Source organism: Artemia franciscana, chromosome 13, assembly GCF_032884065.1.
Source record: "Artemia franciscana chromosome 13, ASM3288406v1, whole genome shotgun sequence".
NCBI lineage: Eukaryota > Metazoa > Arthropoda > Branchiopoda > Anostraca > Artemiidae > Artemia > Artemia franciscana.
This window is the reverse complement of record NC_088875.1, coordinates 11420893-11442138: the sequence shown is the minus strand read 5'-3', so window position 1 is coordinate 11442138 and position 21246 is coordinate 11420893. Positions and strand designations below refer to the sequence as shown.

The following is a 21246-nucleotide window of genomic DNA, read 5'->3' as shown; positions in this document are numbered from 1 at the left end:
AATCACAGGTGCGTGTTTATTTGTTTGTTTTTTTTCCCCAGGGGTCATCGTATCGACCAAGTGGTCCTAGAATGTCGCAAGAGGGCTCGTTCTAACGGAATGAAGTTCTAGTGTCCTTTTTAAGTGACCAAAAAATTGGAGGGCAGCAAGGCCCCCTCCCACGCTCATTTTTTCCTCAAAGTCTACAGATCAAAATTTTGAGATAGCCATTTTGTTCCGCATACTCAAAAACCATAATAACTATGTCTTTGGGAATGACTTACTCCCCCACAGTCCCTGAGGGAGGGGCTGCAAGTTACAAACTTCGACCAGTGTTTACATATAATAATGATTATTGGGAAGTGTACAGTCGTTTTCAGGTTTTTTTTTTGTTTTGGGGGTGGTGTTGAGGGGAGGGGGCTATGTGGGTGGATCTTTCCTTGGAGAATTATGTCATGGGGGAACAGAAATTCAATGAAAAGGGCGCAGGATTTTCTAAAATTACTATAAAAAAAAACAATGAAAAAATAAACATGGAAAGGTTTTTTCAATTGAAAATAAAGAGTAGCATTGAAACTCAAAACGAACAGAGATTATTACGCATATGAGGGGCTCTAAAAATACTTTAGCATAAAGAGCGAGGTATTTAGGAGGAGATAAAAACCTCGCTCTTTATGGTATAGTATTTTTAGTAATTTCAACTATTTATTCTACGGCCTTTCTGATTCAGGGGTCATTCTTAATGAATTGGGACAAAACTTACGATTTAGTGTAAAGAACGAGGTATTAACGAGGGTACAAACCCCCTCATATACATAATAAAAATTAAAGAATATAAAAGTTTGTTACGTAAGTTAATTCTTAAGTTACGTATATTTTTTACTAATAAAAAAATCCGTTAAAAATTAAAATTTACAGTTGCCTTTTTATGTAACCGAAAAATTGCATGGCAAAGAGGCCTTCTTCCCCATCCCTTATTTCTCAAAATCTTCTGATCAAAACTAAGAGAAAGCCATTTAGCCAAAAAAGGAATTAAATTGCAAATTTCATTTTAATACTTTATGTGTGGAGAGCCAAAATCAAACATGCATTAATTAAAAACGTTCAGAAATTACATAAAAAAACAAGTTTTTTTAACTGAAAGTAAGGAGCGACATTAAAACTTAAAACGAACAGAAATTACTCCGTATATGAAATGGGTTGTCCCCTCCGCAATCCCTCGCTCTTTACGCTAAAGTTTGACTCTTTGCCACAATTCTGCTTTTTAAAACAATTAAAAGCTTTAGCGTAAAGAGCGAGGGACTGCGGAGGGGACACCCCATTTCATATACGGAGTAATTTCTGTTCGTTTTAAGTTTTAATGTCGCTCCTTACTTTTAGTTAAAAAAACTTTTTTTTTATGTAATTAGTTAAAAAATTCTACTAGCTGTCAGGCAGTTTTTCACAATAGTGGGTGCGAAATTAAAAGAAAAGCAGCAAAGGCAAATGTAAACTAAAAATATATAGCCCCAAACAGCTGATTAAGGTGTAGCCTTCATTTGAAGATTTATTTGTCTACCGGAATCTACAGATTGCTAATGGCTTCATAATTCGGAAAGGTCAAGAGAAAAATTTTAAGAAATTGTGGTTTTCTTTTATGAATAGGTCATGAAATAGGTCCAGGGGGCGAATTTTTTCTTCTTTTTTTTTACAGCGGAAGTTACATATTTTTGATGAGTTTTTCTTGTCTTGATTTCGTCAGCATTGATTCAATTTATAGGTAAACAGGTTGAAACACGATTTAAGCATGGCAAAATGCTTGGGAAATCTACAATTTGGGCCATGTACTTGAACATAAGGGGTAGAAGGTTAAAATACCGTGAAAACACCTTCAAAATTTATTAACTACAATCTCTTTACATATTCTGAATTATAATAGTTTTCTTAATAAGGTTCCTTCTCAATTGCCCCAACTCTAGGCCTACACCAATTTTGTTATTTTAAATGTGGAAGTAAAGAGCAACATAGCATTTGAGTGACATTTACTTATCTGAAATATGTCATTTTCCCTCATATTTTCTATCACCTATACTTTGAATATACAAATTTAATATCTTGTGACAGCTTTCTGGATGCATCTGTGTTTAGAGAGTTTTGGGACTTAGGTTCGGTCCCAGCTGTCGCAAGGAAGGATGGATAGTTGTTTGTTGGTTGCACATTTTTTTCAAAGTATGTAAGTAATAAAATAAATGAATTCTTGCTACACGTGGGAATGAACCTGCAAACCTTGACTTAATAGATGCAGCTTTGTCTATTACGGTATGGCATTTTAGGAATAGCTCTTCCATTTCATATTGTGTTTTATCTGTTTTATTCCATAATTTCATTTTCGTATTTATATTTTCTATCATTCGTTCTTTGAATATACAAATACAATACAATGTGATAGCATTGTGGATGCATTGGTGTCTAGAGAATTTTGGGATTTAGGTTGTATTAGTTTTTGGATTATTTTCTATCATCTATACTTTGAATATACAAATTTGATACCTTGTGACAGCTTTCTGGATGCATCCGTGTCTAGAGAGTTTCGGAACTTAGGTTCGATCCCAGCTGTCGCAAGGGTTTATTGCAAGTTATTCAGTTGGATAGAAGGTTGGAGAATTTCATTTTCGTATTTATATTTTCTATCATTCATACTTTGAATATACAAATACAATACAATGTGATAGCTTTGTGGATGCATTGGTGTCTAGAGAATTTCGGGATTTAGGTTGCGAACTAACTTTCATTGAGTGAACGCTGAAAAAGTCGTAATTGACATTGGACAGTTAATAAACCTGAGTGGGAAATTTTTCTTTATGACATTGATACTGCATAATCAATGAGTCAACTGGTTTGATTGCTTTGTCCTAACTCAACGGGTGGTATTATGTGTTGAAGATTTCTGTGAGTATACTTGTAAATTTAAAGGGCATGAAATAGTGTAAAAAAAATATCTTGAAAGGAGGTTCCTGACGAGAGATTTTTATGTTCGAGTTTTTTCAAATGTTGGGTATTAGGCGAGCCCATTTAACGGCATATGCAAACCGCACGCTGTGAGCTAGACACTACATGAGAATTGACAAATGCGCAAATCTCAAATAAGTTCCTGAATAAAAAAGAAAACTTTATTTGTGTTCATCTCGCTATTGAAGTTCCTATTAAATTCCATAGAACTGTCTTTTCCTGAGAAAAAATAAGTTAATGTGGATCTGCAGTGAAATCGGAAATTGACATCATTTGTGATGGATTTTTTAAAGATGGTAGAGAGAGAGGAATTTTTAATACAAGTAGGTTAACTAGGAATCCATTTCTTGACCATCCTCCTCCCATCAGTCCTCGAATTTGATTTCATTAAAATCAAAATAAACTGTAACATCAGATAGAGCTCGGGGTTGAGGGAGAGGGAGTGACGATTTGTCCTAAAGTGCTGCTCTTGTTACGAATACAACAAGCGAAATTCAAGTGACCTTTCTACTAGAAGACTGACTTACTCACGAATCGTGAACGAATTTTCGAATGAAAAGGAACCATGCTTTCCTTTTTTTCCTGCTTTTTTCTCAGAGAGCAATTGGAATTAGTAAGAATATGCAGTGGAATCAGCAATTAATACCATCTACGATGGATTTTTAATTTTTTTTAGGAAGAAAGAAGCTTTTAATATAGGGTGTGTGAAGCATGAATTCACTCTTTGATCATCCTCCTCCCATATATTCTCTAAATTAATTCCTCTAAGATTAAAACAAACGGTAATGCTAGTTAGAGTTAAGGGGGGGGGGTAAATTGTCGCTATACCACTACGGACAATTTCCTATAAGAAAAGACTTACGTTTTGGATCTCTCTTCCCCCATCACGGATCATACTTTGTGGAAAAAATTATGTAGTTTAAAACAGTCAAAAGGTCTAGTAAATATGCCTCCAGGGAAGCAATTTGAATTCTCTCCCCTCCCCTCCCCACCGCCCCAAGAGCAAGAATGATAAATTATTCAATTTTCCCTTTTTTATATTGTAGGATTTATAATTAGGAAGAAGAGGGGCGGGTGTTCATTCTAGGCGTATTTGAAAAGGCTACGGGTATTAAGATGAAACTTTAAGTAAATGTTAAAGGGGATGACGAACACAATCTAGACACACTATTTGCTTGATGGTTGTGCAAAAGGGAATATCAGCAGTGTCTAAAGAACGGCTGAGGGTGTTACTTGAAACTTTTAACGTATATTGAAGAAATGTTGAAGAGAACTTGGAGACCATTTCTTCTCCTCCTTGCCCTTTTTAGGTGCCCCCTTTGATCAACAGTGATACGAATTTTGGAATCGTTTTTTGTTCAAGGGATTAATAAGACTGGAGGGCCATTATCGCCATGCCACCCCTTTCTTCCCTCAATGACATCCGATCAAAATTTTGGCATTCAGCATAGTTGAAAGGTCCAAAACTATGCCTTTGGGATGACAACCTCACAATCGACTGGCTTGAAAAATAAGAAAAGTTGCTTTAACTACAATATTATGCATAGCAGCATTTTTGTTCGTTCTTTCTCCTCAGCTAGCAGGGCACTGGATCATTATAGAAAGCTGTTTAATGTCTCATTTGAAAGGAAGTTGCTACATCTAGTGTCTTTTGTAACAAAACAGTTCTTTTTCCTCAGCTAGCAGGGCACTGGATCATTATAGAGAGCTGTTTAATGTCTCATTTGAAAGGAAGTTGCTACTTCTAGTGTCTTTTGTAACAAAACAGTTTTTAAAGTAGAATGAATTTTTACAAAAACCTGCATTTTCATGTACAAGGTTGATGATTCAAGTCATATTCGTAGGTTGTAACCATAAATGACGTAATAAGTGAATCCAATATTTATACTCGCTTATCTCTCGACAAGATAATATCTGAAATGCATAATTGATCGAAATAGTTCATTATGAATGGGGACTATGTAATTTTCATCGGATATAGCTGAAACCTAGTAAAGAACAATTATAATAAAATTACACAAAGGATCGATATAGTTCATTATAAGTGGGGATTATGTAAGTTTCTTTGAATATTGCTAAAACCAAGTAAGGAAAAATTTATATAAGGGATCAGTATAGTTAATTATAAACGGGATTAATTAGGTTTCATCGGTATGTTGGCTGCAGAAATAGTTCTATAGTAAAGAACGACCTCTAGTCCATGTTAACTGATATACTATATTGACAAGATAACTTGAAACAAACGTCTTTTGAAAGTTTCCTCTCTAAGTTATGTTATATAAAGGAATAGTCTAGTTAATCATAAATGGGATTATGTAAGTTTCATGGGTATCATGGCTGTAGAGATGGCCAAAACCAAGTAAAGAACAAGCCGTGGCATATATTGGACTTAGTTAGCTGCCTGATTCTCCGAAGACATTAAAACACGATCATTAGAGTAACAAACCATTGCATATATTAGACTTAGTTAGCTGCCTGATTCTTTGTGGTTTGTCTCTTACTATTCCAAAGAAGAGAAAACGTTAGACTTTTTTTCTGTTTGTAATCAGGGTTTTATATTAAAGTTATTGTAAAGGACGACCTCTAGCCCACAGTAATTAAGATATTAAATTAAATCATTATATGCATGATGATGTAACAAACTTATCTATTGATGACATTTCAATAGATCCATGTCATTAAAATTGACATGTCATTCCGGTTGCAGCAGTAGCTAGCAACATAGTAAGAGATGATCACGTCCCATAGTAAGAAATAAAAAGCCCATAATTCCTAAAAAATAGAGTCAGATCGAAACACACAGCACCCTATTACAATCGCCTGGTTTGAAATCCCTATATAGGAAACTTGCAGCTATAAGCCGTTAACAATCAAAAATTCGAAAACGTGTTTTGAAATAAAGATCAAGTGAGGGGAAGTTACTATTGAAGCTGATATAATATTTCTTTGTATAAGATCAAGTTTAATTTTTTTTTTTTTTACAATAAGATACACTAAAAAATAACCTGCACGGGCCGCATCTGAATATATTATAACGTTAAACATGATAGTTCTTCTTAAAGCAACAGTTACTACAGTATAGTGGCTATGGGACTCAAACTGGAGAAAGAAGGATCGAATTTCAAGTCCCTCTGTAGTAACAAATTTTGATGAGGTGTGGCTAAGGTCGGAAAAAACTGTAACCTATTTATGTGGTAAACAATAAAATGTCCGCCTCTGGTTGACATGTGATCTGTAAGAAAGGGGCACAATTAGTTTCTGTGCGGAGGTTTGGAATATTCCTGCTACATCTTTGTTAAACAATTTCTTTTTGTATCCTTCATGTAGATACTTGTTAATAGTTACATTTGAAGAACTCATAGATAATCCATAAAACCTGAAAAAAGAGATTCAGATAAAATAAGAAAGTAGGCATTTTGGTTGTTTCAAGACTCAGATACTTAAAGCACAAAGGAATCAAAATAAGAACAACTTTCGCCCATCCCCGGAAATATTTGTTTTCTATTCATACCACATTAATACACATTTTATTTCTATCCATATCCAATAAATCAGACACCAAACATGACTTCTTTTCCCACTAAATCCTAGCGATGCAATACAAGTTGTTTACATAATTATTCTGTCAGTTTTTGCTAAGAACATTAAAGATATGATCATTTTTACAAAGCTCAATGATATTTATTTACTCCACATCGTTGTTCAACTCTCTCTTTATTAAACTCTTATTCAAGTCTTTGGTGATTAAGGCTGTATTCAGGGGGAGGCTTTGGGGGTTTGAACCCTTCCCCTCCCCAAATGTTTGTCCGACTCAGAAAAACTTAATAAAAAACGCTTAAAAACGAAATTTCGTGCTTTTTAGAGTTTTTTTTGTACCTCCTTCCCCAAACCAAAAATTTGGATATTGCCCTGATTGTTATGATGGCTGTTTCATTTTTTGAAACCCTTCTCTAAGTAATTGTATAAAATAAGTCTTTTGCTTTATTTTCATTGTAATTTAATTTTACTTCAGATAATAAAATTCGTGATTGTAAAGAGAGAAAAAACTTCAATAGTTAAGAAGTTGTAATTTTGTAACACCCCCACAAAGTATGAATGATTTACTGACAAAAAAAAGAAGAAAAATTGGTATTGCAGTTTTTATGCAAAGAAGCTAAGGCTTCTCTCATATGACTCAAGTTTCGTGGACTGAAATTCATTCTGGAAATTCAGCCTCAATTTAATTGATGCACAAATGTGGTTTAGGAGGGAATGCATAGTGCTTGTGCATCCCTGACTATTTCTAATTTGTTCAGTGTGTACAACCATTTGTTGTGTTATCCATATTGTAACCATATTGTTAACCATATTATTATATATATATAATTAACCATATAAATTAACCACATTGGTAACCATATAATTAACCATATAAATTGGCCATATTGGTAACCATATTGTTGTGTTATTTGTTCTTTTTATGCGTGGTAGCGGTCTATATAAGTTTAATAAGGAAGTCATGTTTGAATACGAGGTGTTCTAGTAGAAACTGACCAGTCAATCACTTTCAAATTATCATATTTACTATCTCAGGTGTCATAGAACATTGGATTTTTCAATGGTACAACATCCTAAAACACTTCAAGTATCCTTCCGTGTGAACTAGTGGCTAGAATAGCTGGGATCCTTCCAGCAGGCCCTGCTTTGATTCCTAAACTGATAACTGTGTGGCAATGATAACAGTGAATGTCATTACTTTTGCCATGAATGTTAGTAGGAGTTTGTATGGGGACCGGGCTCAAATCTGTCGAAACACTAACAAATTTGACATATGAAAATATTCTATACTAAGCAGAAAACTATAAAAAATTTGTAGGAGTCAATTCTGGTAGGGAGTTTATTACGCCCTTACCTTCTGTCTTCTAAGCCAAGGGCAGTGGACATTAATTTTTATTCACCCGCTTTATATTGCCATCGATGGTAGCTATGATCCGTCTTTGAGCGGAGAGGACAAGGATTGCTCCCTAACTAATTCTGTGAAGTAGAAAAAATATTAATTTTCGCAAAAAAAAAAAAAAAAAAACTTGATTACGAATGAAAATTTGCTATTGAAAGGTTTAGAGACTTATGGGGTAACCTTGGCTATAAGCACAAAAATATGTTGCACCGTACCCTTGCTTACCGTATTATTGATCAAATATTGCAAATTTTATAGGTTATCCTGGTCGAACGTCTACAGTTCTTAGCAGTACGCGCGCTTTACGTTCTCTACTCTGGGAAGAACTAGAAGAAACTGCAAATACTATTTGCTCCTGTTTTGACCAGGTTAGTGCTAAAATACACATACATCTAACTAATCTTCAAGAACAGACGCGGCTCTTTGGCCCTGGCAAACATTCCGTCGAATATTGTGCTCACGCTTAGCTCGTGGTGTTTTCGCTTTGCTGAGTCAAATAAGACTTTGGCTTTCAGCTCTTGTACATTCTGACGCCCTCTACCCCCGTGTCTACTATGATATGCCTTACAAACCCTGATTCGTAGACTTCAGTTGCCTTCCTTAGCTGACTATGGTTGACAACTCTGGGATTAGGCTGTCGTAAATATATTGTCCTTTCATTTGGCTCGTTTTTGGCATTTTCCCCTCTTTTCACATTAGTGTTCATGCTATTGGCTCTTGGCTCTTTGGCTCTTTGGCTATTGGCTATTGGCTATTGGCTCTTGCATGGTTGTTGTCCTGATGCTGCATTTTGTGTCCCAGTAAAGTCACCTTGCTTTTATTTAGTTTTAGCAGATATTTAAGAATGAGAAAAATAAAATAAAAACACAAATGCAAGCTTAAAAGACACGATTATTCTATGGAACGACACACGGAAAAGTATTTCCAAAGTTTAGCTGCTTCTGTTGTTTCTCATTTCTTTTTTGGATATAATCCAGAGGGCTAGTAACTCCATACCTGGAGGGGGGTAAAGAGAGGGGCAGCTCCATAATGGACAGTGAATAATATTGATATGCTAGTGAATGACCCGCATTACCTCCTTCGTTTTTATTATACTTTCATTCCCTTCACCCGCTAAAATCAGCAGGTTAGGTCTTCAGTCCTTGCAAATGTGCCCTAGTACGCTTGTAACCTTGGCCTCATGTTTCTATTCTTTTAAATTAAGTGAATATTTTAATATTTAAAAATTTAAGGTTTATTTTTGTAAGGGCTTCACGTTTTCCGAGTTTATCGCTTCCCGCGCGCGTAAGTCGTTACGCACCATATTAGTTACGCGCCATTGTAGTTGTGTCCCTGTGTTCCACCTGTGAATATAGATATATATATATATATATATATATATATATATATATATATATATATATATATATATATATATATATATATATATATATATATATTTAACTACGTAAAACTTGCGAATATACAATATTCTTGGCTGTCCCATTGTCTGTGCATATAAATAGATTGTCAGGTTTACCGACTCTTGAACATACAACATATAATTGTCCATGGGAAAAACAATCTGTATTCAGATCTGTACCTCATTATTCTAATGATTGCCCTTGAGCTTTGTTGATGGTGATTGCTAATCGAACATTCCCTGTGTCCCCGTCGTCATTTATATATCCCCCTGTGCCCCCGGCGTCCCCGTTGATGTTGTTTCCCTGTGTCCCGGTCGTCATTTGTGTCCCGGTGTCCCAGTCTGTAATTTCTCTTTGAGTGTCGCGGTCGTCATTTATATTCCCTGTGTCCCGATCGTCATTTTTGTCCCGGTCGTCATTTGTGTTCCGGTGTCCCGGTCTCTAATTTCTCTTTGAGTGTCCTGGTCGTCATTTATATTCCCTGTGTCCCGGTCGTCATTTGTGTCCCGGTGCTTTGTTGATGGTGATTGATAATCGAACATTCCTTGTGTCCCGGTCGCTTTCTCTTTGAGTGTCCCGGTCGTCATTTATATTCCTTATGTCCCGGTGTCCCGGTCGTCATTTGTGTCCCGATGTCCCGGTCGTCATTTGTGTCCCGATGTCCCGGTCTGTAATTTCGTCAGTCGACAAACATGACGTCAGTCGACACATAAACATGACGTCAGTAGACAGACACATAGACAAATAACTTATTTTTATATATATAGATAATGTTTATATATATATATTATAATCTTTTTATTATAATGTTTTTTAGTTATCACTTTTAATGAAACTGCAATGTATAGCTAACTGGTCGTGTGAAATGATACTGTGACTGATATTATTGATATCTATATATATAAAAATAAGTTGTCTGTGTGTCGAGTGACGTCGCTGTCCGCAAATGACGTCTGAATTATTTCATCACATACCAATTCAAAAACGAATGTATTCAAGCCGAAGTAGCTCAGTTATATAACTACCTGTGTTTGCGCAGTGGGTTTGACCTTAGCGTGGTAATACGGGACCCAGAGATCGAACCATACTGCAGGAAGACACTACAGGGCCGACGCAGGGACCTTAGTAGTCAAGAAGCGTCGTTAATCCGATACAAATACAAATACAGTTGCTCAGTTGGTAAATCGTTATGTTCCAGGTTCTAGGTCCGAGAGGTTCCAGGTTCGAACCTTGGCTTTAACATTAATACAAAAGAAGAAAAAAAACTAAAAAAGACAAAAACTAAAAAAAAAATAAAAGAAAATACTAAAAAAGCTAAAAAACTAAAAAAAACTAAAAAAGGGTAAAAAACTAAAAACTAAAAAAGTAATAAAAAACTAAAAAAACTAAAAACTGAAAAAGAAAAAAAAATAAAAAAGGAAAAAAACTGACAAATAAAGGAGAAAAAGAAAACTAAAAAAATAAAAAAGGTAAATGTATTCAAACCGAAATAGGTGAGTTGGTAAAGCGTTATGTTCCAGGTCCGAGAGGTTCCAGGTTCGAACCTTGGCTTTAGCATTAATACAAAAGAAGAAGAAAAAACTAAAAAACAGGTAAAAACTACTAAAAAAACTAAAAAAGCTAAAAAACTAAAAAAAACTAAAAAGAAGGTGAAAAACTAAAAACTAAAAAAGAAAAAAACTAAAAAAAAACTAAAAAAGGGTAAAAACAGAAAAAAACTAAAAAGAAAAAAAAAACTAAAAAAAGGAAAAAAACTGAAAAATAAAGGAGAAAAAGAAAACTAAAAAAAAATTAAAATAAAAAAAACTAAAAAAGGTAAAAACTACAAAAAACTAAAAAAAAATGAATAAAACTAAAAAGCTAAAAAATAGGTAAAAACCAAAAAAAAACTAAAAAGAAAAAAGGAAAAAAACAAAAAATTTAGTTCATCATATACCAATTCAAAAACAAATGTATATACAGACCGGGACACAGGGAATATAAATGACGACCGGGACGTGTGTGTCGACTGACGTCATGTTTGTGTGTCGACTGACGTTATGTTGACTATAAATGACGACTGGGACACAGGGACACAACTACAACGGGGACGCCGGGGGGCACAGGGGGATATATAAATGACGATAGGGACACAGGGAATGTTTGATTAGCAATCACCATCAACAAAGCTCAAGGGCAATCATTAGAATACTGAGGTATAGATCTGAATACGGATTGTTTTTCCCATGGACAATTATATGTTGCATGTTCAAGAGTCGGTAAACCTGACAATCTATTTATATGTACAGACAATGGGAAAGCGAAGAATGTTGTATATTCGCAAGATATATATATATATATATATATATATATATATATATATATATATATTCACAGGTGGGACACAGGAACATAACTACAATGGCGCGTAACTAACATGGCGCGTAACGACTTACGCGTGCGGAGGGGCTTGGGGGAGCGCGAAGCGCCCCCACCAAGTATATTTATAAAAAAAATTGTCTGTAGGTATGTCGAGTGACATCGTGTCATCATGTCGTCATGAAGTTAGTTGTCGTCATGTTTGTTATGACGATAACGTCATTAAAGGTATTTAAGAAAATCGTTCAAAGACAAATTTTTAATTGTAAGAAGATCGTGGAGGGAAAAATGTTTAATTGTAAAATGACTGAAGAACCTACAATGGCAACAGCCGAGGAAGCTGCTCAAAAGACAAATCTTTAATTGTAACACAAATGACGACCGGGACACAGGGAATATAAATGACGACCGGGACACAGGGACACAACTACAACGGGGACGCCGGTGGGCACAGGGGGATATATAAATGACGACGGGGACACAGGGATTGTTCGATTAGCAATCACCATCAACAAAGCTCAAGACCAATCATTAGAATAATGAGGTATAGATCTGAATATTGATTGTTTTTCCCATGGACAATTATGTGTTGCATGTTCAAGAGTCGGTAAACCGGACAATCTATTTATATGCACAGACAATGGGACAGCCAAGAATGTTGTATATTCGCAAGTTTTACATTGTTAAAAACATATATATATATATATATATATATATATATATATATATATATATATATATATATATATATATATATATATATATATATATTCACAGGTGGGACACAAGGACACAACTACAATGGCGCGTAACGACTTACGTGCGCGGGGGGGGCTTGGAGGGTGCGAAGCGCCCCCACCAACTAGGTGTTGGGGTGGCGCGAAGTTCCACCCCAACAGCTTGTTATTGATAATACTGCTGATGTCACTGACACTGTGAATGACCTATACGAACTTAATCATCATATTAATAAATTAAGTCAACGAGGCTAAAAGTTTCTTGTATAAAACAATAAAAAAATAAAACTGATAAAACAAACGGCCGTGGATAAGTCAGTTTAATATACATACACTGATATGTATTCCTTAAATTTTTAATAATTTTTTTACTTATTAAAGTAAAAAACCGAAAACGTATAGAATTAATTTTTTTTTAATTAAAGTGCAAATTATGTTCTGTTCTTGAGGAGGTATTGGGGTTGTCAGCCCTACTCATGTTAATTTTTACTCGCTATGACTTTGACTCGATAATTTGTTGTAGTTTCTGCTTGTTTCAGCTATCATTTATTTATTGGTGGGGATTTATGGTAGTTTTATGCTTGGATGATTATTTGACTTTATTTCTGCTCATTTTTGTTGAAAAGAGCTCTTTGCTTTCCTTTGAAAAACTTGTTTTGAGGAAAAATTTTTTAGAATTAATTTCTGTTTATTATTCCGTTTTTTATTGACATAGTCTTTTTTGTGGAAAGAAGAATATTTTATATCTTTCAGTTTTAAGAATTGGCAGTGCGGCTTACCATTTTTATTTTGGAGGAACTTTTTCACCAATGTTTAATCCTGACACAAATAGTATTGTTTAATTTAACATTGTACATCTTTAAGTTGACCTGAAAAATAAAACATAATATTATTCCCAAAAAAATTCTATCTACGCTCTTTGACAACCTGGATACACTTACACTCATTTGATTTATTTAAATTGTGAGAGCAGAAGTAATAATGGTAGTAACCCCGAAAGTTTCAACTTAATACCCCCAGTCGTTCTCGATATATTGCTGATGTGTCTTATTGGCAACCATACACACAGTGCTTTTTTATTTAGTTTTAAAACAACCTTTAGTTTTTTAGGATAATGGGCCAATTAGATAATTGAGGGGTGTTTACACACCCAATATCCCTAGAGACATAGTTACTGGACTGTTCTACTATGCTGAGCAAAATGGCTGTATAAAAATTTTGACCTGATGTGTTTAGAAAATGAATGGGCTTGGGAGGAGGGCTGCTTACCCTCCAATCTCTTTTGACTCTTAATAAGGACACTAGAACTTTTTGATTTAGCTCAGCATCTGCCTAAATATTCCTTGAAAGCTTCACTTTAGTACTCTTAACTTGCGTAGTAGTAATAGTTGTAGTAGCATTAGCAGAGTGTGCGCATAGCACCTTTGATTTCTTAAACATCCCCTTCAATACGCGCTGAAAGTTTAAACTTAATTCTATCAACTGTTTCTGAAGCATTTCTAATACGTCCTCTTGACAATTTGTGTGGGCATAGTGTGTTTCGATTTAGGTCTACACAGTCTCAATTTTTGGAGATAAAAATTAATACTCTTAGTTTTAATACTCGCGTCAATACCCTTAGTTTTAGTAGCAGCAGCAGTAGTAGTAACAGTAGAATTAATAGCAGTAGCCTTAACCTTAGTAGCAGTAGTAGTAGTAGAAGTAGTGATAATAGTAGCACTAGTAGTACTATGAGTAGTAGCAATTGAATTAGGATGTAAATATTTCCTTTTGGTTAGTTCAACATCCCCCAACAAACCCTGTTGTGGGAAGTTTCTTTACACAGCAATCTGTTCCTAAGATATTGATGTTACGCCCTTTTGACAAACTGCTTAGAGACGGTGTGTTATGATTAAGCTCACCTCCCCTCCCCCCAAAAAATTCCTTGAAAATATCACCTCCATACCCTTAGGCATAGTTGTAACAGTAATCACAGTAGTAATATTGGTATTACTAGTCTTAGTATTAATAGTAACAGCGGTACTTCCAGTAGCGGCAGTAGTATTGTCATTGTCTCAACAATTAGTTGCAATAGAAGTAGTAGTAGCAGTAGTAAATGAAGCAGTGATAGTAGTATAAGTAGTACCATCCACATATTGGCTTTTGATCAGATGATCTTCCTCTTTTAGCATTCTCTGGAAGAATCAACTTAATACCCAAATCAATTCTTATTTGACAATGTACAAGCACATAGCATTTTTTGATTTAGTTCAAAATTTACCTCAAATATGAAGTAGTGTGGTGGTAGCAGTAGTTGCGGGGGTAGTTGTAGCAGTAATGGTAACATTGAAATATTTCCTTTCTGATCATCTCCCCTGTAATTTCCTGAAAGTCCTGAATTAATATACCAGTCATTCCTAAGTTACACCTTTTTGACAATCCGTATACGCGTAACGTGTTTTGATTTAGTTCAAGACTCCTCTCGTCACTCTGAAAGGCTCATCTGAATGCCCTTTGTCTTCTTAGAAAGTAAAGTTTACACATACATAACTTTGTTAATAACATATATACTATATGTAAACAATGAACGAATTGCCTAACTTAAAGCCTTTACTCTGAGGACTGTGGGGATTTTGACATCCTCAAAGACATGATTCCTGGACCTTTTAATAATGCTGAACAGATATGTTCTCTTAAATTTTGATCAGACGTGATTTTGGGAATTATAGGCTTGTAGAGGCTGGTTGCCCTCCATTCACTTTTGACTCTTAAAAAGGGCACTAGATCTTCCGGCTTCTAATAAAATGAGCTCCGTCCGATCCAAAGTTTATACGACTACCTGTTCCATAAAAACCTTATATGTCCGGGGCATAACTTATAACCCTTACCCCTGGGTTCTGGGGGATTGCGTCGTCCCTGGAGGCATTGTTATATGGTCATTGAACTATTGCGAACAAAACGGCTATTTTGCAATTTCGATAGGATACGTTTGGGGAAAAGAGAATGTTAGGGAGGGGGTGAGGCTAGTTGCACTCCATTGCTTTTAAATCTTAAAAGTTAGCTAGAACTTTCATTGAATCTTAAAAGCCTAGCGAACTTTAAGTTTCCACTCAAATGAGCCTCCTCTAAAGTTCACATAACTACCCCTTCCATAAAAACTTTATATGCCTCCGGGGAATACATCTTTGAATTTCGAATCGAATAAGCCTCTTTTGAAGCTTCTATGAAAATCCTTTCTGTACGATGTGGCCTGGTCTAAAACAAACAAAAAATATAAATAAATGATTAATACATTTTGCCCACATCGCTCGTTAAATAGGCAGTGCAGAGCGTCGCTTGTGATCTTTTTCCAGTGGCGATTCTGCTATTGGTAGGTTTTCAGATAAATATGCTTTTTATAGCCTTTGCGTATTATTTAAGTTAATTTAAGGTTATCTATATGTAACAAAATTATTTAGTCAAGTAATGAAACTTGACTTAAGTTGGCTATGCCATTGTTTCTAGTGTTTAATCTGCATTCTAGGTTTCCTGTTTGGACAGGGTTATTGGACAGACATATTTGGGTTCAAATGTCACTTTTGCCACCCGAATGTCGCCGAAGGAGAAGATCTATTTGCTGAAAATCTTCTGGTCTAAAATCATTGACGTAATAAGGAGGGAGCTAAAGCAGAGTTGTTCTGGTACTCTTTTTTATTCCTCCTCAACAAATATGTTGCAAATAAATCTTGGTCTCCATCTGAGGGAGAGGGAGGGAAGGGGTGTGAAATGAAGGTCATTATAAATCATAACAGTTAAATAAATGCACATTCTTAGGTTGCAGTTTGAAATCTCAATTCTGACAAATTGTTTCTCTACGGATATGTGGTATTGAAATCATAGTCTCCCAGAGACAGAGAGACGGTGTGGTAGAAAGAGACAAGGGAGAGGGAGAAGGAGAGAGAGAAAGAGAAATGCAAGAAAAAGGGGTGTTAACGTGAAAGTAGTTACATGAATGTGCATTTGAAATTACTAATTTTTAAGTTGTGTGTTTGTAAAACTTTATTCGTCCTCAAATCTAGAGTCGTTCCATTGTCGTTTGCTTTTCAATTTAAATATTAAATATGACAGGATCATATAATCTCAGGTAGTGGCTTAGAGAGGAGGGAGACATAGACATATGTGAGAAAATATTTGGAAAGTAAAAGAATGAATTGGTATTGCCGTAAAAAAAATTGTTTGCTTGAATAAATTATAAGACATTTCTGTCTTAATATACACAAACTAAAGCCTATCATACTTTATGAAATAAAGTATATCGTACTTAACGACTATCGTGCTTAAGTATATCGTACTTAAAGCTTATTGTATTTTATGATGGTACTTAATGATGACGAGCAGTAGCCATTCACCCTACCAGTAGAAGCAGACATCGACTGAACAGCCAATGTTGACTTTTGAAATTTTTGAAAGCTGTCTTATCATGTTGGCTGTCTAATCGTAGTCTGCTGTCCGAAAATAATCCATCTACAAAAAATGCTACTGGCAGGATTAATCTTGTCAATCATGACGAGGCTTGATTAATGCTCAAAGTATATACGTTATATTTTACTGTGAATTAAGTAGTACTGGGTAAAATAAGTAAATTAAGATGTAGCTTAAGTAAATCACGGAGGTTGAATCCGTTTATATAGACTATATATGCTACAAATTAAAGATATCAGTGTGTAGACGTCAAGAGCAAGCCGTATGTTGTTGTGAGCTAACTTTGAAAAAGAGAGCTGGAAGAAATTGAGAAGATATATAGCCAAATATGTTTTGGCTCTCCAGTTTAATCTTTTAACAGGGATAGAGTTACCGCTAAAAGTAATTTAAATTTGATGGTCAGTTTGATTTGTAAAATGAGGCGGAACGCTTCGAAAAATAATCGATCCCAATGTAGGGAATTTGCTTGGAAAACTAGGGAGAATCTACAGAATACTAGAAAATGTGCTGCTTAGAAAACTGTATGTCTCTAATTTCTCCCGTTAAGGAAGTGGTAAAACAGGTTTCATCCTTTCAATAAATTAAAAAAAAATTTAATTTTGATAAATAAAAAAAAAAAATACGTTTTTCCTATAAAGTGTTCCTTCGGACCATTTTTTTTTTTTTTTTTTTTTTTTTTTTTTTTTTTTTTTTTTTTTTTTTTTTTTTTTTTTGCTAGTTTTAAATAATGTGCTCAGTTATGGGCCGGTAAATGTTCTTCGAAGAAAGTTAAAGGCTCGATAGATATGATGCTTTCTTCCAATATATTCAGAACACACATGTGGATCGATAAGTTGGTTTCTTCATATAGAAACAGTTTTGATAGCAAACATTTTAAATTCCTAAAATATGGACCCTTAAAAAGCTGTACCAACACGCTGCAGGGATGTTTGTTGTCACATTATTCGAGAACTGTCGTTAACCCGATTACTTACTTATTTTAATTAATTAATATTTTATTTTAATTATTAAATTATTTATTTTATTTAATTAAACGTTTTATTTTAATTGAGGTAGAACATAAGCCTAGAGAAGGACCTATAGAGAAAGAAACATGTTAAGGAATCAGTTTGTACCTCATAATATGCAAAATAATTGTACCTAACATATTTCGCATGCAACTCTGCTACACTATACCCCCCCCCACCCCTAATTTGTAAATGTATAGCCCAAAATATATATTTCCAATGCATAGTGCTACCCATCACTTGTTTTTTCAGTTCTTGTTTCATGACAGGTGATTCAATTTACAGGGTGATTGGTAAGTTTGTCAGGTTACATGTGATTCAATTTCCTTTTGTGGTGGAGTGGGTTTTACCTTAGCTAGGTAATAATAATAATAATAATAATAATTTATTTATCACCCACTTCACAAAACAGAGGTTATGTGGAGTAAAATACAAAAGAAAAACAGCAAAAGTAATACAAAAGAAACAAATTTAATCACATACAGAAAAAAAGACTGATAAGGCGATGAAAACATCCTAGCCTATAAAGCGCTTCAATAGCTAGCTTCGCAGATAATTTTTCGAAAGCACTACTAATATCTGTCGCACAATACTTTTTAACCAGTTTTGTATTCCGGTAAGAACGAGGTAGATATAAAAGAAATTTGCAGTACCGGTAATAATTTATGCGAATACGTTTTAGATCACCAGTCAACAGAAGTGGCCTAATACCAGAACAGTAGAGCACAGAATGATCCCAAAAATTTGCATAAAGCCGAGTTAGTGCTCTTCTCCTATAGTGTTCACGATTTGCTACAATCTTAGAGTAACCGAGCCTCAGCTTATCACTAGTATCTTTGACAGCACGAGACCGGAGAGCATTCATAGAATCGCATACTGTTATACCAAGCCAACGAAACGACTTAACACGAGGAATACTAAAACCATCGCAGTATAGTGATTCTGAACAATTATTACCGTTGAAAACAAGAAACTCGCACTTGTCAATATTTAGGTACAGGCCGATATCGCGGAAAGCAGAAGCAACTGACTTCACTAAATGGGCAAGACCAGACTCAGTTTGACTAATCAGAAGAAGGTCATCCGCATAAGCCAGATATGAGATATCAAATGGTCCTAGTAGGCACGTAGTCGATATTTTTGATAATACATTTTCCATACAAGCATTAAAAATATACGGCAAAAGAACTCCCCCTTGTCTTACACCGCAACGAACAGGGATATGACCAAAATAAGAATTATCTAATGACTTAAGGCGAAGGTAAGAATGGGAGTACCAAAAACGAAGCGCGTGAATTACCGACGGATTTACGCCTCTCTGGCATAATGCTGTCCATGCTTGAGTATGACAAATACTGTCAAATGCTTTAGACAAGTCTAGGGTTGCGAAATGAAGTACGCGACGAGTGCGATGGGCATCTTTTAATAAAGAAGTCAAAGCACGGTGAGCATGCTGACAGCCTAGCCCAGATCTAAAACCAAATTGATTATCATCATTTAGAGCAATCTTAGTGATATAAGGTAGTAGGAGGTGTTCAAAAAGCTTGCTAAGAGTACAAGCTACCGTTATCGGCCTATAAGAACTGCAAGAAATCGGATCTTTCCTTTTTTTAGAAGTGACGTAACGCTACCGCATAGGAACGAATCGGGCACACACGAACTACTCAAACACATTTGAAAAAACAGTTGGAGATGAGATACCAGTTCAAAAGAATTCGGAACAAGATTCAAAACATTAATCCCATCAATATCCAAAGATTTTGATTTTAAACCCTTAATACCTTTAATAATAGCCCACTTTTCTACTGGAATCACATGTCTCTGACATAAACGTGACGGCAAATTTTTTTCAAGCAAACACGAGAAACGCTTATGCACTGCATAATTAACGTTCAAAAATATTTTTGAATAATGTTCGATCCAAGATGGACGAGATATAATATCACTAGAACTTGCATCCGGAAACTTGGCAGAATTTATCCCTTTTCGCCACTCACTATTGCTTTTCGGAAAAGTTTCACCGGAGTAACGAACGGCACGAAGATGGCGTTTATATTCGAGTTTCGTCTTTTGTTTTAGATCAAACACAGTACCCCGAGAAGATCGACCGCAGGCAGACCAGATTCTTAACCAGAATTTGGCCTTATTCTTGACTTTTTTCAGCAAAGGATCACAATTCCAAATTGGTTTTTGGGTATTCCTCCTGACACGGATCAGCGGGATGGCCACATCTTCAGCTTGCTTTATACATAAGATAATGTCACGATAATAGCGATTCAAATCAGCACGAGCATTGTCGATAATAGGGTACGCATTTGTGCAAAGAAGATGGAAAGGGACACGTACGGTGGACAGTAGGGTTCCAAGTGTATCAAGGTAAAGAGGCATGTTCGCACTAGACCAATCACGTTTTTCAAACCACTTATGCGACACTGTGGGTTGGTTCGAGTATATGTCAGAAGTAACCATAATATCAAAATACAGAGGTAAATGATCATAATCTCTCTCATCTTCATCAACATGAACTGCTGAAGTTTGTAATGAGATGGCAGATTCAGTGGTCTAAATTTGAGACAGAACCACTACAGTGGATATAAGTAAAACTGAGGTCTTTCGTTAGGACCTTAAATACTGAGGGTAGACACTGAAAAAGCGCTTCCTTTCGTGTCGAGGAAACGGTGATGTCACAGTTTAAGTCGCCTATAAGCACCCACTTGTATCCCAGACGCTCAATACCAGATATGAGAGTCTTTAATTTATTGCAGGCATTCTCATAGCTGGAGAAGGAAGAAACAGATCTTCCATCATGGGGCAAATAGGCGTTGATTATGATCGCATCTGCAAGCCGGATGGCAAGATAGTGTTCAGAGGATTGGTAGCAGCTAGGAGACAAATAGCTAGGCAGAGATCGCTTAATTATACAGGCAAGACCGCCAGAAGGCCTGCCTCGGGTACGTCGGGCATTCGTGATGAAAACAGCATGTTGAGAACTTCGCCTTAGAAAGTTTACACTGCAACTTGGGAGCAGGTGTTCTTGTAAGAGAATAACATCTTGATTAGCTAGTTTCTCATCAAGGCTTAACACTTTATCCTTTGTCCCATTGATGTTGAAAGAGCAAACTGAGACTTTATACTCATTCATGATTGCAAGCGAGAAGGTCGTGGAACTTTGGAATTAGCAAGAGCCTTTAGTTTGGAGCAACGAAAACTGTAAGCAACATGATCTCCACTACAATTTGCACGCTTTGGGGTGTTACTTCAAGGTGAGCCACTGGAGTTCATATGGGGACCAGAGCACCGTGAGCATTTGTAGTTTTTATCGGAACATTTTGCAGCAAGGTGGTCAGGTGATTGACATTTCCTGCAGCACCAGATTTAAGGGCCGAGGAAAGAGAAAT

At 35.6% G+C, this 21246-nt stretch overlaps 1 protein-coding gene across 1 annotated transcript in view; it reads left to right on the top strand.

The window, feature by feature from the left end:
• LOC136034523 (conserved oligomeric Golgi complex subunit 5-like) overlaps nt 1–21246 on the top strand; it is a 134546-nt gene that overhangs the window by 87757 nt on the left and 25543 nt on the right. The window contains exons 7-8 of the mRNA XM_065715749.1: nt 8162–8271; nt 15904–16060. Coding sequence (XP_065571821.1) covers nt 8162–8271; nt 15904–16060 — 267 coding nt within the window. The remainder of the gene's footprint in view (nt 1–8161; nt 8272–15903; nt 16061–21246) is intronic.